The 26,210-nt window shown below is 57.1% G+C and overlaps 1 protein-coding gene across 2 annotated transcripts in view; it reads right to left on the reverse strand.

Moving 5' to 3' along the window:
- NIBAN2 (niban apoptosis regulator 2) overlaps positions 1–25,838 on the reverse strand; it is a 52,472-nt gene extending 26,634 nt beyond the window's left edge. Inside the window, exon 1 of one of the 2 annotated variants that reach the window (XM_061433540.1) lies at positions 25,613–25,838. In XM_061433540.1, coding sequence (XP_061289524.1) covers positions 25,613–25,667 — 55 coding nt within the window. In that variant the 5' untranslated portion in view covers positions 25,668–25,838. Of the gene's footprint in view, positions 1–23,954; positions 24,100–25,612 lie in introns of those variants that run through there. The other variant, XM_061433541.1, reaches the window with a different exon arrangement.
- Positions 25,839–26,210: the final 372 nt, after the last annotated feature.

Here is a 26,210-nt window from a genome sequence, read left to right on the forward strand (position 1 = left end):
TAAACCAAGGCCCAGAAAGGTTAATGGTTTACGAAAGGTCATGCCACTCATCAGTTCACAAAAGCTCCTGAGCACCTTCCTGGGGTTGTCATGGAACCACCTGTGGGGGTCGTGATTTCTTTATGAGCCCAGGAGGACAGCCCCTGAAGTCTGGGGCTCTGTGCCCAGCCACCACTGTGTTCTGCGACCCCAGGGAGCCACTGCCCACCCACGGCCTCTACCTCGAGGCAATGTCCACAGCGTGAAGGCAGTGGGCTCCGCTGGGATCTGAAGAGGCCACTGCCCAGCACGTCGGGGCCAGGGTGAAATACACACAACTCTCTCCCCCAACCTGGAGGCTGTTTTGGAGCCAAGCCTTGAAGCAAGTTGGTTGCATCCTTATCTCTGATTCTTAGCAGGACTGGAACCGTGGATTAATGGCTCTCGAAAGGCCATCTCACTCACAGTCAACAAACTGTGCACCTCTGGAACCATTGAGGGTGACCCGGGGGACCCTCCCTACCCTCTAGTCTTCCTGACTCGGACCCTCAGCACTAACTCCCAGAGGGGACCAGGGTGCCTCGCCATGCAGGACTTCGGCACGTTCAACCCCTCAGGTAATGCTGAGAGATCCTGTCACCTCCCCTTTATAGACAAGATAACTGAGGTGCAGGGAGACTTGGAGACCTTCTGAAAGACACTCAGCTTAGAAGGTGAAAGAGGTAGATTCTAAACCTAGTCTCACACCAAAGCCTGCACAAACCCCCACCTCGTAAAGCCTCTTCATTCCCAACACAATTTCCAAAGCCTGTCTTACACTTTCCTGCTGGGTCTCCACCTGCTCCCAGAGGTGAGCAAGGCAGGTTTTACAGTCCCATTCTACAGATAAGGAAACCAAGGTTCAGAAAGGCAAGGTGACTTTTCCAAGGTCACGCAGCTGGCGACAATCAGAGCCAAGAGTGGTCTGGGGGTCTCCAGCCCCTGTCTGGTGGAACCGGCAGGGAACCTTCACTCCTACTGGGAACTCGCTTGTCCATCTGCTCTGGACCTCAACCTTCCTACTGGCAAAATGGGTGGGTGGGTTCCTATCAGCTCAGCTGATCTAAAATCTCAACGACAATCTAATCAGTGCTGTGCTGGCCCCAGAAGCTGACTGGGGTGCTGGTCTCAGCACCGTATCTGAGCTGCTGGTGAGTCAGCTCGGAGTGGGAGTTGACCACAGTCCCCTCAGGCTGGACGGGAGAACTGGGGTGAGGGGAGCAAGACTCAGCATCACCCCTCACTTGCCAACTCAGCACCATCTCCACTGGGCATGCAACTCTGGGCTTCAACTCTGCTCCCAATATGCTGTGTGGCTTGGTCAAGGCACTTCCCTTCTCTGAGCCTTTGTTTCTCCCTCTGCAAACAGCACACCAGTATCTGCCTAGTCAGTTTATAAGATCATTGGGTTAAAGAGTGCTTCCCAGGTGGCTCAGCGGTAAAGAATCTGCCTGCCAATGCAGGAGATGCAGATTCAATCCATGGGTTGGGGAGATTCCCCTGGAGGAGGAAATGGCAACCCACTCCAGTATTCTTGTCGGGAGAATTTCATGGACAGAGGAGCCTAGCTGGCTACAGTCCATGGGGTCACAAAGAGTCGGACACAACTCAATACACACTCACGGGCTAACGAGCAGAATACACTTCATCTTGGCGAGGGGGAGGCGTGTCGCTAACAGGGCCCCTTTTAAGCACCTCCTGTCCAAGCTTCCTCTAAGCCAGGGAGAGGCCCTTGAAACAGGGGCTGGGCAACCCTGGCCTGGCCCAACCTCAGGGCCAGCACCAGCAGCAGGCAAGGCAGCCGGAAGCATGTTAATCTCTGATTTTCCAAACTGACAACATTAAGGATCACGCTACTTCCTGCACTCAGATAGCGGGGGCTGGGCAAGAAGTTGGAGAGGCCCCGAGGTGGCCTGAAGTCCCCTGGAAACTCTGGGGGCCATTGTGCCCAGAGAGAAGGGGCTTGCTGAGCTGACGATGGGAGGAAAGGCTATAGGGGTCCGCAGAGAACAGGCCCAGAAAGGTGCACCCTGAGAGCCTCCATGCCAAGCTCAGGAGATGCTCTGCCTTCTCATGGACCTCCCAAGCCCAGCACACGCCACACCTGTGTCATGTGGACCATCGCCCAGACCTTCAGCTCAGCCCTGGAGAGGTGGTGTCTGAACTGGAGGAATGTTTCCGATGAGGAGGCCCAGCCCCAGAGAACTGAGCCCTGCCCAGTCCCTCAACTGGGGAGCAGCAGCGGCCGATCTGGCCCAGGTCTGGGACCCGCCTCCACGCTGACAAGGTGCTGGGAGGAAGGGGACGATCACAAGCCAAGATCGCATCAGCCCTGGCCCAACCCTGGGGGCCTCACACTGGTCCCAGCCCTGGACTGTCCCGAGCTGAGGGCACCGTGCCAGACCTGACCCTGGCTCATCCGGTCCCTCCAGTGGGTTCGGGGGCCACACCTCACCCATGAGGCCAGCCGGGTTTCAGGGCTGAGAGATTTGCGGACTGAAACCAGCACCCTGCAGGGCGGAGCAGGCCCACAACCTGCCTGCCTGGTTCCCAGAGCACTGCGGGGGGCTGGAGGGGGTGGGGAGGCGGGCAGGCAGCCAGGGATACCAACCCCACCCAGAGCCAAAGGAACAGGAGAGGCGGAGTGGGGGCAGGGACCGAGCTTGCCTGCGTCAGAGTGCTCCAGAGTGCCTCCATCTCCATCACCTGGGAGAGCAGGACAAGCGAGAGGGCCAGAGCACTAGGGACACTCTCCAAAGGCCACACAGCAGGTCCCGGCAGAGCTGGGTCGGCATGCCAGCCCCCATGCTGGCCCAGGGCTTCTCTGCTCCATCAGCCCATTATCATTATTAACACATAACCGCAGCGGCCACGTGCTCGCAGCCCTGCTGCACCCAGGTTCGCACGAGTCATTTGATGTGTTGTCCTCATTCTATAGAGGAGAAAACTGAAACTCAGAGAGGTGAAGTGACTCCTCGGGGGACACACAGCTTGTCAGTTATATGGACCCAGAACAGTCTGAGTGTTAACAGGGAACCAAAGTTTGGGCGAATGCATCTCACCTCCACCTTGCAGACTGCCAGCCACTGGGGCTTCTCACCACACTGGCCGGGTGGGTGGCCACGGTCAGACAGGCTGACAAGGCTCCCACTCAGGGCCTGTAATCAGGGGCAAAGCCAGGAAGAGGGGGGTAATGACAGGCTCCATCGGCCAGCAGGGGAGGGGGTCTGGCAGCCCGCCCGTGAGAAAAGCCTGAAACAGTAGCTAGAATCCTGCAGAGCCAAAGGCAAGAAGAGAGCAGGACAACTGGGCGCCCCCAAGGGGGACAGCCGAACCCCCTGAAGGGGACAGTGCCCAGAGAGGGCTAGGGGCCGATCCAGGGTCACCCCACTCCTGAGCGCTTGTGCCCCCAGCACACGGCCATCAGGGTGGTGGGCTTCCTAACTGACTCGGGGCTGGTCAAGAGGCCAGAACAGCTCAACCCAGACTACACCACTAGTCACTGCCCACCCTCGCCCCAGCCCAGGCCCCCTCCCAGCTTATTCCTGCCACAGCCTCCAAATTTCCCCCACCTCCACTCCTGGCTCGCTCCCTGTCCTTCCCACACACAGGAGCCACAGGGATCTTTTTGTTAGAACTCTCACCCTGAACCTCCCCTGCTCAAACGCGTCCCTGGCTCCCAGTGCCTTGAAGACAAAGATCCAGCTCCTCCGTGCACCTGCAGACCCTGAACGCCCTTCCTCACCGTGGGGTTCCCCCAGGTCAGGGACACCCCTCCTCCTCACTCTCCAATGCCCCTTCCCCCCAAGAGGTCCCCAGGCTGGATGGGACCTCCACCCACTCCCGTAGCCTCCCTCATCTCCAGTGATCTCAAGGTGGGTAAGGCCTGTTCCCTCTCTGATGCCCCCAGACAGCACCCACCACATCTGGAACTGACCTGGCACAAAGGAGGAACCAAGAAGGAGGAAACCCAGAGGGAGAGGCCAGGTGGGGAGCCGCCACCCCATTGAGCAATACAGCTCCCCACACACGCCCCAGAGATTTCTCACCGCAGAAAGGAATGCCCAATGCCCAACCCGGGAGCTGCAGCAGGGGTCCCAGGACTACGAGAAAGTGCCCAGCAGCCCTCCTCCCCAAGGAAGGGGGCTGCCACCCTCGAAGCTTCCTCCCGACTGGCCTCAGGCGCCCCAAAGGGACCCTCTGCTGGGTACCCCTTCCCTGGGGCCAGTTATGAACAAGGAAAGGTATCTTCCCATAATCTGGCAGCCCATGACCCACCACGGCCTGGGAATGACTGACCCCTGACCGTGCGCTGGCCCCATGCCTCACGTGGAGATGAAAACGGCCCTGGGAGGGAGGGTCCTCACCACCCCACCCCCACCCACCGTGTTCAGTGTGGGAAATGGAAGCGTGGGGGCAGTTAGGGAGCTCACCTGGCATCACACACCTGGTGAGGCATGATGCCAACTGGAGATGCCCAGCCCTGCAGGGGGACTTGTCACAGAGCCCTGGCCGAGCCCCAGGAGGGGCTCTGTCACCTCCCCTGCAGAGGAAACAGAGGCTGTGAGACCTGCTGGTTTGTCCCAGGTCAGCCAGCTGTCAAGGGCTGGAGCCCAACTCCAAGCTAGGACCTGAACCCAGGCTCTCGGGCTGTGGCAACACATGGGAAACAGTCACACCAAGCCCTTCTTAAAGGATCTCACTGGACCTCGGAGACCAAAGTTCATCCATTGCTGAACTCTCAGCACCTGCCACAGGGCCTGGAAAACTGCCCCCAGCGAACACACCATGCCAGACTGGATCCAGGCTCTCAGTCCTGCCTCCCTCCCCAGTGCCTTGTGTTGCACCCTCTGCCTGAAGCTCCCTTGCCCCTCGTTAATACAGTTCAAACTCTTAGCCAGACATCATTTCCTCCATCACAGGCTCTGCAGTTTCACATTTGCATGTAATTATAATAATAAGTGGGGCATGAGCTAATGCATGCAACACTTAGCCCAGTGCCAGGCACAGAGGCAGCTGCCATATGTGTTAACAATTATCATCTACGTTATTTCCTTTAACCCTCACCTAGAGCTTCCCTGGTGGCTCAGACAGTAAAGATTCTGCCCGCAATGCAGGAGACTTGGGTTCCATCCCTGGGTCGGGAAGACCTCCTGGAGAAGGAAATGGCAATCCACTCCGGTATTCTTGCCTGGAGAATCCCATGGACAGAGGAGCCTGGCGGGCTACAGCACATGCGGTCGCAAAGAGTTGGACACGACTGAGCAACTAATACTTTCACTTTCAGAGTTAACCGTTAAACCCATTTATAGAGGAGGAAAGGGAGGCTCAGAGAGATGAAGTGATTTCCCCAGCATCACAGAGGTGTGAGCAAAACCAGGACACAAAGCCAAGCCAGGCTCTGCTCACCGCTCTACCCCAGTATCGAGAACTGTGCAGGCCATGGAGAAGGCGCTCAGGAGTCCTCAGTGACTCTCTCTGGCACATTCCCCACTCGCCCAGCAGCTCCCCAGGTCAGGCTGGCACCTTGGTCACGTCTGTAAGCCAGGTGCCCAGCACAGCACCATTGTTAGGAGAGGAGAGCGGGTTTCTCACAGAGGCAGGTGTGTTCCAGGGCCGAGCTTGAAGCAAGAAGCAAATCTGAGCTGCCAATGGCCTCTCTGGGCTTAGTTTTCTCATCTATAAACCCCATGGATGGAGGAGCCCGGTGGGCTACAGTCCGTAGCCTCGCAGAGAGTCAGACACGATTTAACGACTAAACAACAACAAAACGGGCATAAGATGAGAGTCTTGCCCTCAGCTCACCTGGTGACCTGGGGTCCTCAGGAGACGACAGTTTCTGTTAACAGTCAAAGCGCAAGGTTCGTGGCTATGATCATAACCTCCAGCACCTACGAAAGTCCTGCAGGAGATATTGGGTTTTGCTGCTAACAAAGGGCCACATGAGCGTTATGAAGGTTCGTAGCTGTTATCATAACCTTCAGCACCTGTGAAAGCCCTGCCCTGGCGTGTTCCCTCGCTAACGGGCCAGGCACATACGCTGATCAGGCCACTGGACTTGGGAAGGGCTCTGTGAAATCCAAGTCCAAGCTCTCCACTGGGCAGATGAGAAAACTGAGGCTGCAGGAGCAGGGAAGAGGCAGCCAAGGCCCAGCTCCCCGTGAGGGCAGTGAGGGAGTCAAATCCAGGGGCTTCCGTGCCCAGCGAGGGAACCTGCCTCTGGTCTTGGGGGTCTCTGGCCTGGAAAGCTCTCCCAGAGCCCACCCTCTCCGCCTGGCCCTCAGGACCACCCCCCAGACAAATCCAGTCCCCTGGAAACTCCACCACCACAGCCCCTGCTTCTCCTGGGGGCTTTTTGCAAGTGTCATGACTGTATCACCACCCGCCACAGACAGAGACGCAACACCAGGCTTATATCTGGGCCAGGTGGGTGCTCGACAAACACGTGCCAAAGGAACAGCCCCTGGTGGGAGGTCACCCGGTTTCAGATGCCGAAACGGTGGCCCCGGAGGCCTGGGGAGGAGGCTAGCTGCGTCTCCCATTACGAAGGCAGCTTTGGGGCAAGGCAGCGGCGGGGGGCGGGCCAGGAGGAGCCGGCCAGGAGCGCTTACAAAGCTGCCTTTACAGCTCTTCTCACTTAGCAAATATTTAACCACGGCTCAGCGAGGCAGGTCTTCTGGTGGGAGAGTGTGTGTGCTGGGAGACCAGAGCTGGGAGCGGGGGAGGGGGCTGAAGTGAAGGCCCAGAGGAGTGCCCCCCACCCCAGAAAGGCAGAGCGCAGACCCGCCCACCGGGGACTGCCCTGACACCTCGAGGAGGAGGAGGCCACCTCAGTGGGAGGCAGAGGGAAACAAAAGCTCTCTCATCCCCTCCGGCCCCTCCCTCGCTGCCTGGCAGAGCCCCCAGTCGGCTGCGGGCACCACCCGACAGTTGGTGGCTTGTTCTGGGAGCCCAGACCCAGGAGTCCCTGCTCTCTGGGAACACAGACCCAAGCCGGGCGGGTGAAGAAGGGGTGCCCAGGGCCCCTGCAGCACCCTCCACCCAGGGCAGGACAGGGAGGGGGGCCCCCTTCCACTCCGGGGAGCACGTCTGGGATTGGGCTCCCCAGTCTGGTGTCCTGCACCAGACCTGCCACGGCCAAGGCCACATCTCAGGCCAACAGAGCCACGCAGGGAGGAAAGGAAGGTCAAAGGCCACCTGGAGGACCAACCTCCCACCCTGCCCACCTGGCTCCACGTCCCCCATCCTCCTGCCCCAGAGAGAGCCCTGGCTTGGGAGCCAGACAGACATGGGACAAGTCCTAGCCCAGTGGTCCGGGGCCTCGCCTGAGCCTCAGTATTCTCCTCTGTGGACTGGGGATAATTAGCTGTGGTCATCAGGCTGGGCACAGAGGCGGCTCATCTATGACGGTGATTTTGTAAACACTAACCTCCACCCGCCCAGTCCCTGTTCCTACTGGCTTCTCAGCAGCATCCCTCGCCTCCATGCTCTTCTTTTCTTCCTTGCCATGCCCCCTGGAGCCTGAACCCTTATAACCTGGGGCCTGCCCACTGGTCACGACTGCCCTGAGGCCATGGTGCCCCACGACACATGCCTGCTCTCAGCCCAAAGTGCAGAGTGCTGAGGCTGGACCAGGCACCCAGGGCCCTCTGCCACAGCACCCTCACACTGGCAAGTGCCCGCCACAGGTCCACTGTCCCCTTAGCGCCCAGACTGGAGTTAAGACCCTGAGGTGCCCAGGCAGAGCTCACTGCCCGAGCCCTTCCTCCACGACCAGCCTGGCAACCAGCATCGCCACCCAGCCCCTCCCTGCAGCCACCAAGCAGCAGTCCACATCCTCTGTCGACCAGCTCAGGGTCAACCTAAAGGGTGGCGGGGGGGCAGAGCCGGGGGCAGAGCCAAGGACAGGTGAGGGTCTCGGGGTTCCATCGTGCTGGCTGAGAAAGGTTTCATGTCCTCATTCATTCATTCATTCAGCAACCACGGGGCACTGAGCATTCAGGAGTGAGTCAGACACACCCAGTCCCCATTGTCCAAAGGAGACAGACTGTCAACAAAACCTACAATGGGACACGGTAAGTCCCCAGCTGGGGGTAGCAGAAGAACCCAGAGGAGGGATGGCTAACCCAGCCTGCAGGATCAGGGAAGACTTCCAGGAGGAGGTGGCCCCCGAGACATGAAGGGGTGCTGGTGAGGTGAAGGAGGACGGCTGGGCAGGGAGATCTGCCAAGCAGAAGACACAGGGAAAGCACAGATTTAGACACGCATTCAGCAAAACATTCATCTTTTCCACACACATCTGTGAGTACCCTCCTAGGTCAAGAAGGGCACTTTCACAGAAGGGCGTAGTGTCAAGGTTCTGGAATTCAGTCTTGGTTCCAATACTAACCTCACTGGCTGACTAGCTGTAGGACTTTGGACATGGGGCTTAATTCTCTCTGAATTGCAGTTTTCTGGGCTGTAAAGTGGGAGGAAGAATAGTACCCACCTGGTCGGGTTTTCATAAGGATCAGGGAAATGAGGGAAGCCCCAGAGCCTCAGCATACGGGGGCCGGTGCAGTCAGTGATGACGCCTGAACGACCCACAGGAGGACTTGCACCCGCTGGAGCGCGGGTGGCCACCAGAGGGGTGGTCAGGCGCGCAGTGGGGTCTTTCACAAGCTCAGGGGTCCCACAGTGTGTCCACCTGTGCTACCAGCCGTTTTCTGCGATGTGTTTCACGCCATGAAATGGGGACCAGAAAAACAGAACCAAAATAGCAGCTACCTGGCCCCTCAGCAGGCCGCTCAGAGGAAGGTGACACACTTGGGGTCCGCTCGTTTGGGGCCCTGGGCCCTCAGAGGTTAACCACTCAGAAAGGGAAATTCCATCTATCTGCTTATCCATCACTCTATCCCTCCCGCCTCCCTCTCTCTCTCTCTCTCTCTCACACACACACACACACACACACGTGCCTGCAGGGCTGGATCCCTGGGTCCAGGGGGGAGGGGGTGGGGGCAGGAGGGAAATCAAAGGTGGGGAGAAAGGGGAAGTGCACGGAGAAACATCAATGAAGATTCAGAAAGCAAACCCCGACAAACCGCAAGCCACCAGACCGTGGGGGACCACAGTGCGTCTGCTCCTCACCACGCGGTTTCTCAAGCTCCCTGTATCTCTGAGCCTCTGCTTCCTGCAGGTGGACTCACAGGTGGACAAGGCTACAGGCGAGGCTAGCTGGCAAAGTGCTTTGAATGAATACGTCTCGTATTCATACCGCTCTCTCTGTTTTTCCTTTTGTGTCTTACTGAATTGACTAAGACGTCCAGCTCAATGCTAATGAAAATACCTCTATGGTGTCAGCATCAAGTTTGCTCAGGCTTGTTCGGTATGTGACGAATGACACTGTAAAGGGCTGAGTACCAGGTAAGGACTGCTACAGGCAAGGAGGGAGAACTTAGCTCATCTCCCACAACAAAAGGGTTGGAAAATTCCCAGGGAAGAGCAATGCTATGGGAAGTCAGGCACAGCCATGCCCACGGAGCCTGTTCTGAGGGACCCACCACGGCAGACAGGATCCACAAGGGCCTTTCTATCTCGGGTGCCCAGGGGTGGGACAGGTGACCCTATTAGAGTAGGGAGCTCCCTGTCCCTGGAGGCATACAAGCAGGAGTCCGATGGCCAATTGGCAAGGAGGTTGCGGAGAAGATCCTGTCCCAGGAGGCAGGTTAGCAGTAAAAACAGATCTAGCTCTGCAACTGCCGGTGACCTTCCCAAACCTGTTTTTTTATCCATAAAATGGGGGTAAGAATAGCATGCACCTCACAGAGCTCTTGTGAGGACTACCTCAGAATGTGTTTCTAGCACTCTGCCTGACCGTTGGAAGAGCCCAATGAATGCCAGCTACCGTTCTAATAACAAGCAATCACTAGTAAGTGCCAGTTACTGTGGCCAAAGCCTAACGGAAAAAGGGCTAAACCCAGACACACATCCCACACATTTCATCAGCTGATGCCCTCTGACACCACCCTTTTCTCTAAGTCCAAGCCAAGCTGCTTCCCTAGCTGCCTCGGGACCCAGACCTCTCCCCTGCTCCACCTATCTACCATCCATCCATCCATCCTCCTATCCATCACTCTATCCCTCGCTTACACACACACACACACACACACACACACAGCTGCCTGCTGTGCTGGCTCCCTGGGTCCAGTGGGAAGTGGGGTGGGGGCCCGCAAAGGGAGACAAGCCCAGGGAAAGAGAGAGGAGGGAGAAGGAAGATGATCAACTCTGAAAATTAACTCATGAGCTTTGCTGCTGAGCCAGAAGGAAACCCAATCCTGGGCTGGAATGCCAGCAACCCTCAGCATGGAGAGGTTTCATGCAGATGGAAATGGAAAGTTTATTCAAATAACAAGACTCCCATAGCCAGCAGAAGACACGGGCCCTGCCCCACCCTGGGGTCAGCAGCTGCAGGTCTCCTCGGGCGCCAGAGGACCCCACCTCATACGCCTCATTCCAGGTGCCAGTGTGCCCCCCCGCCTGTGGAAACTCTGCTCTTGGCCAACAGGCCCATGTTCTGTGTCTGCTTCTCCAGGGGTCCCTTGAAGATGAGTGGGGAGGGGGTGCCATCTCTCCCTGGGCAGTAATGATAGATTCTAAGCATGAGTTCCAGGCAGAGATGCAGGCTTTAGATCGCTGGGGTCTGAGTCTGGGCACCTGACTGCCGTCGGGTGACCCTGGCTCTCCAGCTCCTCATCTGCCCAGTGAAGGAGCTGGATTCCATCTCCCTGGACCCTGAAAGCATTCCTCCAACTGTCACTGTCCCTGACAGCCACAACCCTCATTCAGGGCAGAACCCCTTGAGTCAACAGCACAACTCAGTCTTGACAATTAACTGGTGTCTGTTACTCCCATGAGGACAGGGACCCTGTCTGTCTCATTCATGACTGATCCCCAGCACCAAGCAGGGCAACTGTGCACAGGAAATCTTGTCCCTGACTGTGAGCTGACACCAGAGCGCTCGACTCAGTCTCCCGGGCATCTTCAGGCACAGGGAGAGGTTGGGGTTTTCCAGAAAAGTCAGCTCAGGCCTGGGGACAGACCCTTCCCAGCCCCGGGAGGAGTGTTTGCCAGCGGCTCTCCCATCCCACTGGGATGCTTCCTACAAAGGTGAGGCTGCATCTGGAGCCAGCCGGGCCAGTCCAAGGTCACACATCAGCAGAGACCAGGTCACCACCCCGGCACGCAAACCGAGCTGTCACCTAAGCTCGGATCCTCAGTTTCCTCTTCTGGCAGATTCTGTCAAACGATACAGCACCTGCACAGGGCCTGGGAAACTGGAGCTGAGCCTGGGCAGTGAGGGGGCCGGGGGTGGAAAGGGGGGGTATCTGCAGGACTGTCACCTGGGGCAGGCACATCACCCTGCTCCTGTGTCCCTCACAAGAACATCCCAGCCCTACAGAGGGACAGATGCCCCAGCACTTTGAAAAATGACCACCAAAATGCAGTGCCCGTGGAGGTGCTGCTGCCATGGCCAGCAGGAACCATGGCAATAATCACCAGTTTCTGGGAAATTCCGGTTCCCTCAAATGCTTGCACTCTCTCAGCTCTGGGTCTCTGAAGAGATAACCCTCTGCCTATGACTCTTCTGCCTTCATCCCCTGGGTCTCACCTAGACATCCCCTCTCCTAACAAGCCTTCCCTGATCCTCCAAGTCTAGGTCACTTTTCCCTGGGGTCCCAGAGAGGCCTTTACCCCACCCCTAATCTTGGCTAGGGTTCCATACTGAGTCCTTCCTCCCAGAAAAGGGTCTCCGTGAGGATGAGAAGCTGCCTCCCCAGCTCGAGCACCCCAAGACCCGCACACGACCTGGCACTGAGAACAATGGTGGAATCGATGGATTAATCCCATGGAAATGATTAAGGCTGTCCAACAGAGCACAGTTTGCAACAGTGGAAAACAGAAACAACCCGTGTTCAGCAATAGGGGTTTGGCTGAGCAAGTTAAAAGGCAGGCTATTGGGTCCATAATGGAATGTTCTGGAGCCTTTCTACATGCTGCAGGGGGATAGCCTGGTGCAGAAAGACTGTGTGCTGGGGAATCAATCCACCACCACTAGCTTGAACCCCTCCCCGCTCCAACTCATCCATCCCTGGCCACAGGTATCTCCGGGCTAGACACAGAGTTAACACTTGCTACTGAAATGCAACCCACTCCAGTACTCTTGCCTGGAAAATCCCATGGACAGAGGAGCCTGGTAGGCTACAGTCCATGGAGTCGCAAAGAGTCGGACACGACTGAGCAACTTCACTTTAACATTCTTTCACTGTTCTTCCCCAGAGTAGCAGAAATAAAACCCTCTTGTTAAAGTCCAGCTAAGAAGTGTTGATGAGAAAGGGCTCCTTTCCCCCGATTCCCCTGCCAGGCTCTCAAGGATGCACCAGGAGGGCTCCTGCCCCCTCTCTCTAGCTACAGTCCGCCTGTTCCCCTCCACAGACGGGCACCTGTCTGTACCCCAACTCTGGTGGCCAAAATCCAGCCTGACCTTCGAGACCCAGCTTAACAACTCCCCACCCCTAGCACTTCCAGAACCTTCTCTACCCTCTCCCTTTCTCCAGGCCCACCTTGTGCTTTGCAACCACCCCGTGGAGGCTCTCATTAGGCCAAGATGGCTCTGATTCTGGAATTAAAAGACTAAAATTTCCCCCAAAAAAACAGCCAAATTTTCCCCCCAAATACAGGCTATTCTTTTTTATTTGATATATTAACCATGCAAAAGACAACAAGAGAGAAGGAAGAAAAAAATTAAATAATCCATTATCCTACCACCACCACCCCCAAATCTCTATTAACACGCTGATAAATTTCCTTTCATTTTTTTTCCTACACCTGCACAGACCTAGTATGCACTTGCAGACACCCGGCTCCTCTTTACTTTCAATGGCCACATGTTACACCATTGAACATTACCTACTGATAGACATTGTTTTGAGCTTCCTTGGTGGCTCAGACAGTAAAGAATCCGCCTGCAATGCAGAAGATCTGGTTTGATCCCTACGTTGGGAAAATCCCCTGCAGAAGGGAATGGCAACCCACTCCAATATTCTTGCCTGGAGACTCCCAGTGGATAGAGGAGCCCGGTGGGCTATATAGTCCATGGGGTTGCAAAGAGTAGAACATGACGGAGTGACGAACACTTTCACTTTCTTTCAGAGATTGTTTCCCTCCTTTTTTTTTTTCTGTTGTAACCCAGCTATAATGTAACCATCTGGTTGTATTCAGGTAAATTCGGGGTGTGGACTGGCCAGGCGGATTCACCAGGGGCTTCTGCCTCCTTTCTGCCATCACTCCCACTGGTGGTGGGGGATGGTGAGGACCACCCGCCCTGGGCAGCCCCTCCCCACCCAGCCTATAGAAGCACCCAATGCCAATGGTCATTGTTCTAAAACCCAGATGACCACCCAAGCCCTGGGTGGGGTCAGCGGCAGGACCCCAGCTTGTCACAGTACCCGTCCTGGAAGGGTCCATTTTTCTGACCAGGAACTGAGACACCAAAAGGGGAAGGGACTTGAGTCGTTTGAGGGACCCTGGGTGAGTCCCTGGGCCTCCGCCCCTCTGCCCGCGGGGCAGGCCCCCAGAAGCAGTTCCTCCCAAATTCTGCCACCATCTCAACAGGAAAACAGGAAAGCTGAGCTGGGCAGCCAGCGACAGTTATTGCCAAGAGAGCCCTCAGACAAGCACCTCCAGGGCCCACGCAGGCGAATTCTCTAAGAGCATGGTCATCTCATCACGATGCACCCTCTGATAATTATTTAATTAATGACCGGCTGGTAAGCACTTATACGCTGCATCTCTCCGGCCGAGCCTTGAGCTCTAGGTGGGCAGGGCCCAGGCATGCTTGGTTTGGGTACCAAGCATACAGTGGATCCTCAAGGGGTAAAGCTGTGCTCCAGTGCCAGCCACACAGTGAGTCAGCAGGGGCACCAGGACCCAGGGGTCGCGTCCCCCACCTGTCACACCAGGGCTCAGTCCTGGAGGCCCAGAGCACAGAGCGGTCAGGAGCTGGGGGAGGGTCAGCCCATCCTAGAGTGAGTCCCTGGGCCCTGCCTCACCCCTGGGGCTCAAGGACAAGAACAAAAGACTCAAAGCCAGTGTGAGTCAGATGGAGAGGAATACACACCGGGAGGAAGGAAGCTGTGTGCACGGCCGCACGCGCTCCAGGCCTGCGGTCTCAGACACGAGGTAGAAGGCAAACCCTCCTTCCAGACAGGCCGAGGGGAAGTCAGAACCAGCCAGGGCTCTGACCCTGCCCACGTCTGCCCCACCCTCCGACCCCACTCTCGGCACCCACCAGATCCTCCTTCCAAGTAACTTCAGGTCCAAATAACGTCTCGTGCTTTGAGATGGAAACCTTGCAGGACATTTACTCATTCACTCACTGCTAAGCAATTAATTTAAACTAACAAATGTCAATAATAGCTATTGATTATTGAGCGTTCACTATGCCCAGCACTGTGTTAAATATGCATAAACATAACTGATCAATGCACATAATGCAAATTATCCTTTATATTATTAAATCATAGCTAATAAGTGAAGTGGTATTATCATTCCCATTTTACAGCTGGTGAAACCAAGGCATCAAGAGCTACAGTAACTGTTCTAGCAGCTGGTGGAGCCAGCTCTGTCCTGTGAGGCCACACTGACCACCTCGTGGTGCTCATGTCACCGGCAAGAACCCTGGGGAGGTGCCCAGAGGAGGCCCCAACGCAGCCATGAGAGTGGCCCCAGGGAACAGTGCTCCTGGCTGTGCGCTTAGTCTGTGGGTCCTCCAGGGCCTCTACAGGTCTAGAACTTGGCCCAGTGGGCCCTCCAGAGACTTATCCATCTCCTTCACTGAACTACGGGGTAAGCTGAGGCCCAAGGCGGAGGCCATGCCCGCCAAACTCCCGTCCACAGCGCTGGACTCTCAGAAGCCACAGTGGGGGTCCTCAGGAAGAGGGGAGGGGAGCAGAGAGGCTCTGCCCCCTCCCCATATGGGAAGTCTCCTGGGCCCCCACTCGGGGAGGCAGGGTGTCCAGGCCCAACCATAGCCCAGCCCCTCTGCCTGCGGGGGAGGCCCCCAGAAGCAGTTCCTCCCAAATTCTGCCACCATCTCAACAGGAAAACAGGAAAGCTGAGCTGGGCAGCCAGTGACAGCCTGACCAAGAGTGGAGGTTTGTCTCCCAGGAGGAGCAGGCCAGCCTGAGAAAGTCACCCTGCCGCCCCAAGAGGGGCCTCGCCTCCGGCCACAAAGACTCAGGGCAGGGAGAGAGAAAGGGCTCACTGTGTTCAGTCACTCAGCACAAATCACCCTGCGGCTCTCCCTCTCCTTGAGAGAGGGGTCACCCCCATTTTAGAGAGGGGGTAACTGAGGCCCAGAGAGGGAGAGTGTCCTGCTGAAAGCCGCACAGAGAGCCGACACTGCAGAGCGTGCCCTCGGCCGGAGCAGTGGTCGTCCCAGGGGGTCCGGCCTCTCCCCCTTCCTCTTCCTGGCAGCTTAAAATGTGGCAGCGGGGGTGGAGGGGAAGGGAGCTGGCTTTTTTTAATCCTCCACAACACCTCGCTGTCTGCGTGTGGACAGGCCTATCTGGGAGGCCGGCACAGGCCCGCTTCTCTCACGAAGGGCTTGTTTGTTTACTCTGTGTTCAAAATTATAACCTTTGCGGCCCCACCCAGGCCCGGCGCTCCTTCCTGACTCGTCCTTGCTGTCTGGGGCGTACAGGAATGGAATGGGCTGCGGGTTCCTGTCCTCTGAGACCCTGGGAATGTCTCTCTCCTCCTTCCGAGCCTCAGTTTACTCAGTTACAAAAACAGGAGGGAACTGGTCGGATGACCGCAAAGGAGCCTTCCTGGTTCGAAGGAGGAGGGACTGGGCCAGAGAAAGGAGAGCGGCCACGGCCCGTCGGCAAGCTCCGAACGCGGGCAAGTGGAGTGCTGTGGCCGCAGCAGCCCAGACCACAAGCAAACCGCAAGCACCCCTTCCACGCTAATCACGGCTCCGCAGCCCAGCGGAGCCCGGACTCCCCAAAGCTTCAGTACAGTTTCTCTTTTCTCCCCTTTCCACCCGCACCTCCAGGGAACACTTCCAAAAACACAAACTAAAAAGCAAAAGCTAAAATGGAAACAGAAGTGCGGCTGTCAGCGCACTCCCCTCTTAGAGGTCCCATCACTCCTGAATTCCCAGGCAGGCTAAGGACACCACTCCTCCCCCAGGACTCAGCCAAAAGGGGGCTGCCATGTACCCAGTGGGTTCCACATGCCAGGAACAACTGCCTTCCAGAATCGTCGCAGGGATCACCTTCCCACTTTATGATGGGAAACCTGCCCAAGGCCACGGGGCTTTCTGGGGCAGAAGCCAGTTGCCTCCTTGTCAAGGCCGGACACGTTGCCTCTTGAGTTGGGCTGACCAAAGTTTAAAACCAACATGCACTTTGGAAACATAAAGACCCAGTGTCTTTGTAACACAAACCACACTGCCTTCAGCTTGATGGAAGCTTCTTGGATGGCATGAGGCCATGAGATCCAGGCTTGTGTCCCTGCTTCATCCCTTCTACCAGCACAGGGCAGTTCTCAAAGAAGGCACGTCCCTCCACAGCAAGATGGCATTATGCACTAAATAATTGCTAGGCACCTGCCTTCAACACAGCCCAAGGCCCACAGGCTCCCACGAGGTCAGAGCCAGGAAGCCACTAGAGACTGTGCTCGTGCCCGGTTGCACAGACTGGCAAAGGGGGGCCAGACAGGACTTGCCAAAGGTCACCTGGCACCAGCCCTCAGGCTCTCGCCTCCCAGCCTGCACCTGTAAATGGCTCCTGGCAGGTGAGAAGGATTAGAGGCGGGTTAAGCACAAGAGGGTGAGTAGCTTCTGGCCCAAGGGACTCCTGTTCTAGAAGATTCTGGCTTAACAAACTTGGATGGACACAAAACAGCTCCATTCGGCGTGGGGCATGGGAAGGAGGGACAGCAGCTGTGGCCGGCGTGGCCACAGATGTGTGGGTGTGGAAGTGGGGTTCACACTTTCTGAACCACAATTCATTCTTTTTTTTTAATCTTTAATAAAATATATATTTATGTACATCTATGCACCGGGTCTTAGTTACAGGACATGCGAGCGTCAGTCCTCATTGCAGAGGCATGTGGCCTCTTTAGTTATGGCACGTGGGGTCTCGTTCCCTGACCTGGGATCGAACCTGGACCCCCCTGTATTGCTAGTACGGAGTCTTAGTCACTGGAACTCCAGGGAAGTCCCCAAACCACAATTCACTCTTCCTCTGCTCCTCCTGGGTGCCCGGTTACCCACTGGAGTCCCTGGGCCTGCATGTGGACCCTGCCCCCCAGCACCCTGGCCCACGCCCTGCACTTTTGATTCCTGAGAGGAGGGACTCCCTCAGCCAACATCCTGTCACAGACGATACACAACAGGAAGGACTGGTGACAACGGGACATCATCCCATTGATGCCTCACAACAATCTAGCACGTCTAGGCTACCGCAGACCCACTCGACAGATAAGGAACCTGAGGTCCGGAGAAGGGATGCCATCTGCCAAGTGACAGGGCCACTGAGACCAGATCTCAAAGTCAGGTCCTCAGAATCCAGGCCCAGACCTCTTCCCACTCTGCCCCTGGAAGAAAAGGTCTCATACACAGAGTTGCTGACAAAGGGAGTGAGTCTCCCATCATCAGGGGAATGATAAGCAGGGTTGCAGGACCACTGATTACCTCAATAAAACCTATGTGCTAGTCGCTTCAGTCATGTCCGACTCTTTATGACGCTATGGACTATAGCCCGCCAGGCTCCTCTGTCCATGGGATTCTCCAGGCAAGAATACTGGAGTGGGTTGCCATGCCCTCCTCCAGGGGATCTTTCCGACCAAGCGATCAAACCCATCTACTGTGTCTTCTGCACTGTAGACAGATTCTTTACCGCTGAGCCACTGGGGAAGCCCAAAACAAATTGATGGGGTCCATCAATCCCACGGGACCAAGAACTGGCACCAGGTCTTCCCAACCTCACACATCACCATCACCAAGGCTTGTTGCCCCATCACCCCACTTACACATACACACAAAGTCAAATACACACACACATATAAACACACACACACACACACGTACCCTGACCGTACCCTATCCACACTGCTTCGGACCCTCTCATCACTGGGCTCTCCTCCTCCTCTCACCCACCCTCCTAGGCCTCCCCAGGACACTCAGGACAGGGTCCCCTCTTCTTTAAGGCCAGCCCCTGTGGCTCCCTTCTCTTCACCCCATCCCTCCTCACCCACTGGACCAGTCACCCCTCACACTTTCCCACTGAAGGTCTGCCCCCCTGAGGATACCCCTCACCCTGCAGAGGGGCGGGCAACCAGCCAGGCAGTACCACATGGGCAGGGGCCGTGGAAGAGCTTGGGACACAGTATGCCACTGGTATCCAGCACAATGCCTGGCACACAGTAGGAGATCAATAACTATTGAGTGAATGAATAAAAGAATGACCAAGAGTGTCCAGGGCCAGAGCCCACTGCAGAACCTGCGGGGTCTCACAGATACACAGATGGGGACCCTCCCCTTCAACTTCTAACATCCAAACCCACCCAGCCCTGCCTTTAGGAGGCATCTCAAGACCACACGGAAAGGATATTCAGAGGCAGAGAATGCCCGTAAGTAGATCCTGGTCTTGGGGTCACAGATGGAGAGAAAAGGCACAGAGCGAGGCAGAGCCATTGGTCAGAGTCGGAAGAGCAATCAGTGAACAAAAACCCAGACCAAGCAAATAAATCTGGACACACGGCCAGGCAAGGGGTATGTTCCCATCTGTCTTTTGCCTGTTTATTCTCTGGGCCCTGCCCAACATCGGGCACAGCGCAGGCAACGATGTTGACTGACTCTGCTTCGTCAGCAGACTCACAGCCTGTGTCAGTCCTCCACCCCAGGTGCCTACTGACCGCTGCAGCTGTCCAGGGCCAGAGTCTGGGGGCTCCTCAACCTGGGGTGTGCCAACTTCCTGGAGCACATGGCAGGGGCCTGGGGGCCGGAGGCTGCAGGACAGACCCGGCCCATGTCTGTCTGGGAAGTGTCAGTCATCAGAGCTACCACGTGCTGTGTTCTCATGGCTCACCAGCCCCGGGCTGTGCCGGGCAGGGGCTGTCACTCTTGATTCTACACCCTGAGAAACCCGCACTCTCAATCTCTTTTACAGAAGGGAGACAGGTAGGTTCAGAGAGGGTGGCCGACCTGCCATCGGGTGCCAAAGCTCGGGCTCGAACCCAAGCCGTCTGCCTGCGCAGCCTTGCCCAGGACTCCCTGTTTCTTTCTGTCTTACCATCCGCTGTGTCACCAGGTAGGTCCCTCCACCCAAGCACATCTACACTATACACTGAGATGGTTCCCGGGGTGGGGGTGGAACCAGGGGCCCTGGAGAGATGGGCACTTCCTGTTCTTCCAGTTTGAAAAATCTGTGTGATCAGAAAGATTGCAGCGTTTCCGTGACTCAGGCCCCAAGATCCGACCGGGAAGCGGGAGCATGGCTCTGCTCCACCCTCGAGGGTGTGAAACCTCCATCTTTGCTTCCAACGCTGCCCGGCACCGTCTTCAGAAAACCCTTCTTCCGCAGGCAGGGAAGTGGGTGGGGGCGGGGCAGGGGAAGGAAAAGCAGCTGAGGAATTTCTGCGACCGCAGAAGGATGCTGCGAGGAGGAGACCCGGGCTGGAGTGAGTCATGAGCTCGGTCTGTGGAGGAGGAGGAGGAGGGGGCGCCGGCTGGAGGGCAGGACTGGCCAAAGACAGACTTGAGTGGGGGCTGAGTAATGACCGGAGGGGGCCTCTGACACACGCCGCTCTTCCCACTCAGTTCCTCCCTTTCCAGCCCCCTTCTCCCCAGCGCCTGCCTCTCTCTGGGCCCTTTTCCACGCTGTCTCCCTGGCCACTGACTTTCTCTGTCCGTGTGCTCCCAACCACGGCCAGTAAGATGCTGGGAAGGGAGGTGGAGGGTGTAGATTCAAAGAGACAAAGGAAGGCTTGGCACAGAATAAGTGCTCAGTTAAACAAGGACTAAGCGGACAGGTTAGGAGCGGCCCCTCCTTCCTCTATCTTCTCATCCTCTGGCAGGAGACAAATCAGTGGACTGCCCTCAAGAGAAGCAGCAGGACATACACAGTCGGTCACACCCAGATGCCATGGACATCAGTCCGTGTCCCCCCACCCCAGTTCACCGGCAGCCCCTTTGAGCCCACTCCCAAGAAAAGGTGCTTAGAGGCATCAGGGGGGCTCCCAGGAATGGACCTCCCTTGAAATGCCCAGGCTGGTGGGAGCAGGCTGTGGGCTGGGGGAGGGGAGGGCAAGTGGATGAGTCTCTCTTCAGCAGGGAAGCTGACCGGAGCAGGAAAGGAGACAAACATAGTGACTCAGTTTGCCCCTGAAAACCACCTATTTGGTCACAGGGGAGCCTGGCGATGTCCTGCCTTAGGGGAAAAGGCTAAGAAAAACGTCTGCACAGATGGCCTTGGGCGGAACAAGATGGAGTTTTAGAGAATGCTTCCAGGGAGGTTCTGAGGACCAGGGAGAGATGTTTATTATACATCATTTAGTGCAAGGAGCAAGGCACGAATTGAGTCACGGTCTCAGCAGTGTGTAACAATAAGCACAGAAGGGAAATACCACTAAAGAATGAATTCTTGCAGGATGGTGGTGACTGATCCTCCTAGTTTTGTCTCTAAACCTCATTCCTCAGGCGGCGGGGAGGGAGGCCCACGGCCCAGTTTGGGTCCAGAAAGGCTCTTTGGCAGCGTGTGTGGGAAGGATGGAGGGGTGAGGTGGGAGGCAGCTCTGAACAGGCGAGGCGGGAGCTTGGGCCCCAGTGGTGGGAAAGGAACAGAGTGGAGGCTGGGGAGAAGGGGGAGGGCAGGGTCAACGCCAACAAAAGCACATTATGTAAGACGACACAAGAGCAGGGCAGAATCTCCCCAGACGCCTCACCTCCAGGGGCTGACCCAGACCTAAGCTAAGGGCAGCAGCTGAGGCAGAGGGAGGGGTTAGGGGGTGGGAGGTGGCACACTGCTTCCGGCCGGCCTGGTGGTCTCCCTCAAAGCCCAGGGCAGCATCAAGATGCCACACACCTGGACAGGCGCAGCCTCCACCACTAAACTCCTGGGAGGCACAACCACGGCCCAAGGAGGAGAGGCAGGCTTTTAAAATCAGTTCAGAAAACAAACAAACAAAAGATATTCATGACTTTGTTCAATAAATTAAAAAGATACCCCTTTTCTCATATCTGATGGTCCAAAAGGGTGATAATCCTTGGGACTGAAGTACCACGTGCGGTCAGGAGAGAGCCTTTTCAGAGGCTCTGCGTCAATCCATCAAAACGTGACCCAGGGGCTTCCGTTTTGAGACCGCTCTGATAGGGGAACCTGGCTCAGGATGCATGCAAGGCAGTTTGGGCAGCACCATGGTTACTAGCAAAACACTGGCAACAACCCCATGTTGGTTGACAGGGGTCTGGGTAAGCAAACCGCGCCGTGCACAAAAGGAAACCCACCATCAGGAGGAGGAGGCAGGCTCGTGTTCTGACGTGGAAAGATGCTCACAATATACTGAGGTGGGGAGAAAAGTCAAACCACAGAAATATACCCTGGGACCTCTTTTTGTAAACAGAGCTAAATGTGTATGTACATAACCATGGGCGTTTGGGGACCTGGACACACCAATCTGGAGGGGTTTCTTCTGGGGAGAGGGATTGAACGTGGAGGAGCTCTCAGTTTTTTTCACTTCTCCACTCCCAAATTGTCTGTGTGTGCCTTACTTTTGCAATCACACAACACAAACAGTGGTTGCCTAGAATTGGGAAGGATTGGAGGAGAAGCGAGGGGGGTGGGGTGGCAACTCACAGGTAGAGAGTTTCTTTCATGGGTGACCTAAGGTTCTGAATTGATCGTGGGGATGGTTGCCTGACTCTGAATATACAAAACCATTGACTGGTCCACTTTCAGTGGGCGAACTGGCTGGCAGGTGAACTGCGTTTCAATAAAGCTGCTATTTAATAAAAGAATTAGCAACGGGAAAGGTGAGGCTGGCAGAAGGGAAGCAGGCAGGCACTGGCAAACTTCGGCAGGAGCCCTCTCAGGTGATAAACCTCAGGGCACTGTGTGGATGTAGGCAGTGGCGGGGAGATAGTTCCTTGACCACCACAATTTCATCCTGGTCAACAGAATTTCCAGAGCAACGAGTCCTTTAAGGCCATCCTTGAGGCAGAAGCCCCCTCCCATCCCCCACTATTCCATGCCAGGCAGGGCCAGGTTTCCTGCCATGAATGCAGCACCTAACCCCCTACTTGTATACCTTGAGCAACAGTGAGCTCACTCCCTCACCTGTCCCATCTTGGTCTATGTGGCTCAGACCATATGCAAAGAACCCCTCTTATAGCGCTGACAGGAGCCACCAGCAAGCCCACACTTGTCCTGGCCTCTGCACCAGGTAGAAGCTATGAGCTGGTCTAACCCCCCATCTCTTCACGTCCTAGTTCCTTCCTTGTCATATGGGTCCATCACTCACTGCCGTCCGGACCCCCTCCAGAGAACCCATGTCCATCTCACACATATGCCAATGCAGAAGGCAATCCAGGTTCCCAAAACCCAGGTGGACTCTTACATCCAGGAAACCAGCATCAACCTTGACCCCAGACCCTGGACAGACCCTGGACAAGCTCTTAACCACAGCTATAACTGCTCCCTTTAAACTCAAACACTGGACCCCTTTCAGGAACAGAGAATAAAGAACCATCTCAATAACAAAGGCAGATGTTTGCTAAGCACTTACTGTGTCCCAAGCACTGGGCTAAGTTTCAGACCTGCATGATGTCATTATTCCCATTTTACAGATAAGAAAATTGAGATTTAGGCACCTGAGCTGGAGATTTAGGAGACCCTGAGCTGCCTCAAGTCTGAGGTGTGTGGGAAGCATTGCAGGTGTTTCGGAGGAGAAGGGGGCAGCAGAGGATGAGATGGTTGGATGGCATCACCGACTCAATGGACATGGGTTTGAGCAAACTCCAGGAGACAGTGAAGGACAGGGAAGCCTGCAGTCCATGGGATAGCAAAGAGTCAAATGCGACTTAGTAACTGAACAACAAGGCCCTCACACCCGGATGCGACTTTGGCCCTCAGGGAGCACACTGGTTCGGTCACAGCAGGAAACTGAGACCCCGAGACAGTAAGAGCAAGTGGCTGCCTGAGGTTACACAGGCCTCCTGGCTCCCTGGCCAGGGTTCTTCCTCCGTGCAAACTCCCCATCCTGCCACCAGCCACATGGTGCCGCCGGTGTGAGAACAAGCCCCTGCTTGCCAGGAGCTTTGAGATTCCAGGATGAAAGGTGCCATGACAGCAAAAAAAAAAAAAAACCGGCACCATGGGCAGGAGCGCGCCTGACCCCTGCCAGGACTTGCAGGCTGGCACTCACCTGCTCGGGGTGCGCAAGGAGCCCCGGGAGCCACCGGCCAAGCCACAGAACCTGAACAGGAACGGAGCCTTGGAAATCAGAGCACAGCTGACTTCTTTACAGGGCAGCCCTGGGCCGGAGGGGGAGGGCTCTGGAATTTTAATTGTCCTGCAGGAAAATGCCCCGCTGCCCTGGCTGCTCCGTGGGAGGGGCAAGGAGGATGTGACAATCTCCCCAGAGATTTCCCAGGCAGCCCCCTCCCGTGGGAGGGGGGCTGGAGGCTTGCTGGCTGCCTCCCCTCCCACCTGGTACTGCAGGAGCCCCCTCAGGTGAGCCTGGACCAGGAATTTGAGGCATCTGAAGAGGGCTATTAACAGCACTGAAGTTTTGAGAAGAAAGAGGCCAGCAGGCTCTGAGTGGGCCCAGCCCTCTTCCACCCAGCCTGGTATCCACAAAGCAAACCCAAGCCTGCCCAGGAGAGGACACTTCACCTTTTGTGGCCTCCATCTCCTCCCCTTCAAGGTGGCAGTTCTCAGCCCAGGAGGCAGGAAGGGGGTAGAGCCAGAGCTGGGTGTGGGGTGAGGGAGGGAAACGCCCCCCCTCAAGAAGGCGCAGCACATCCCACCCAGGCAGGGGTGAGAGGGCCCCAAGAGGAGGTCGTGAATGGATGGACTGTTACAGAGCCCCAGGAGGCTGCCACCAACAGGGAGGGGACAGGAAGACTCCGCCCCAGCCTTCCTCCTCCCAGAGTCCAGGCCTGTCCTACAAACAAGTGTTCCAGGACTTAACCCCCTGCTGGTCTGATGCTGGAGAGGGTCTGACTCACTTCTACATCACCCTCACCGTTGGGCCAGCCCCAGGCCTGGCACAAAAGGGGATCTCCGGCCGTGGGCCCAGGACCCCAGTCACAGGACAAATCTTTGTGTCCAGCCAAGGAGGGGAACACAGCATTGGGAGACCCCTGGTTCCTGTTCTCCAGAGGTCTGAGTGGGCAGAACACAGCTGCTGAAACTCTACAGGGTGGCAGGACACATCCTAAGTGTAGGCAGACACAGTGTGCTAGGTCTACCGGACAGAGAAAGGCAAGTTCAGCCAAGAGCAACAGGCTCCCTTCTCATAGACTGCCCCCCAACATCGTACGTGGACCAGCATCCCACACAGTGGGGTCTCCCCTATGTCAGAGCTGTGTTAAGTAAGCCATGTGAATTAGCTCACTTAAATCGATTAATAAGCAAGAAAGTATTCACCCCATTTCGAAGAGGGGGAAACTAAGGGGCCAGGACGTTAAGAGACTTGTCCAAGAGATCCCAGATGGGAAACAGACACTGGGATTCCCCCCTGGCAGCCTCCCCCAGAACTGAGTTTCCCAGGCAGCTTGAGGATCTTACCCTGTCTCTCCATTCCTGGGGTTTAGGGAAGGAGGAGCGCAGGACCCTACAGCACTCCCTGTGCTTTTTCCCAGGGAGGAAGAGGGCAGCTGCCCCTCAGAGAAGCGGCCACTGTGCAGGGCTGGGAGCAGACGCGGTTGAAGGAGGGGGCTGAGGAGACTGGGCTCCGGCCTTAACCAGCCCCCTAAACAAGCTGCCCGCGGAAGCACCCAGCTGTGCCGGAGGCCAGGGACAGGGGTTCTGACCCATCCCTCCTGTGCACCCCATCTCTCCTAGGCCCACTCCCCAGGCTCAGGCTCAGACCCTGATGGGCCAATCCCTTGGAAGCCTGGGCCACGTGTACTGGGTCTGGAGCCAGAGCAAGCCGGGGCCTGGGACAGTCAGGGAAGGTCAGGACACGCTGGCCGAGTGGGCCCGGACCGCTTCCGGGCAGAGATACCCAAGGTGAAGCGGGGAGGCTGCAGCCCTCTTCCACAGCTCAGACTGCGGGACTGTGTCCGGGAATCCAGAGACCCGGCGGCTCCCAGGGGTGGGTGGAAGTTCGAGTCCCCTCGGGAGGGGGAAGGGCGGGCTCAGAAGGAGCCAGGAAGGGGCACCCAGACGTAGGAGAAACAATCTTGGACAACAGGTCTTGGCCCTGGGCCACTCCCGCCCTGCCCGGGGCCTGACTCTCCGCAGACCCCAGCAGGCAGGCCGGGATGGGGGCGTGGCCGGGGCTCCCCGCCGGACCCCCGGAGCAAGCTGCGCGGCGCCGGACTCACCTGCGATGTGCTGACGCCGGGCGTCGTCCAGGTGCGTGGACAGCACGTCCCCCATGATGAGGAGGAGCCGCGCGGCCCGATCCGGCCGCCGCCTGCCGCTGCCTGCGCTGCTCAAACAGGCGCCGCTGGCGCCATGGAGCCGGCCCGCCCAGCTCCCGCCGCCCCTGGCTGCGGCCTCTGCCCGGCTAGCGCTCCGGCTCCAGTAGCGTCGGTCCACTAGCTGGCCGCCTCCGCCTCGCGCCCCAGCCCGCGGCCCCGCCCCGCCCAGCCCAGCCCCGCCAGGCCACGCCCCCCAGACTCGAGCCTCGCCCCCTCCTCGGTGGCTGGCGAGCGGGCGGGGCAGGGGCCCGGGGATGCAAGGACCGCCTGCAAGACAGAAACAAAGAGGAGGTCGGAGAAAGCGAGGCCGATGGGGGAGACGAGGAGCCGGGCGCACCGGACCGTGACCGAAACGAAGAAAGGGATGGCGCTGGTGGGGGGACGTCTGAAAGGACGGGGGTGCCTGCGGGGTTCCAGCCTGGGTGTCAACGCCCCCCACCTTCCCCGACCCCCTCGGGAAGAGAGCCACACCAGAAGGACGTGGGGGACCGGTAGGCGA

The sequence above is a fragment of the Bos javanicus genome, chromosome 11, assembly GCF_032452875.1.
Source record: "Bos javanicus breed banteng chromosome 11, ARS-OSU_banteng_1.0, whole genome shotgun sequence".
Taxonomy (NCBI): domain Eukaryota; kingdom Metazoa; phylum Chordata; class Mammalia; order Artiodactyla; family Bovidae; genus Bos; species Bos javanicus.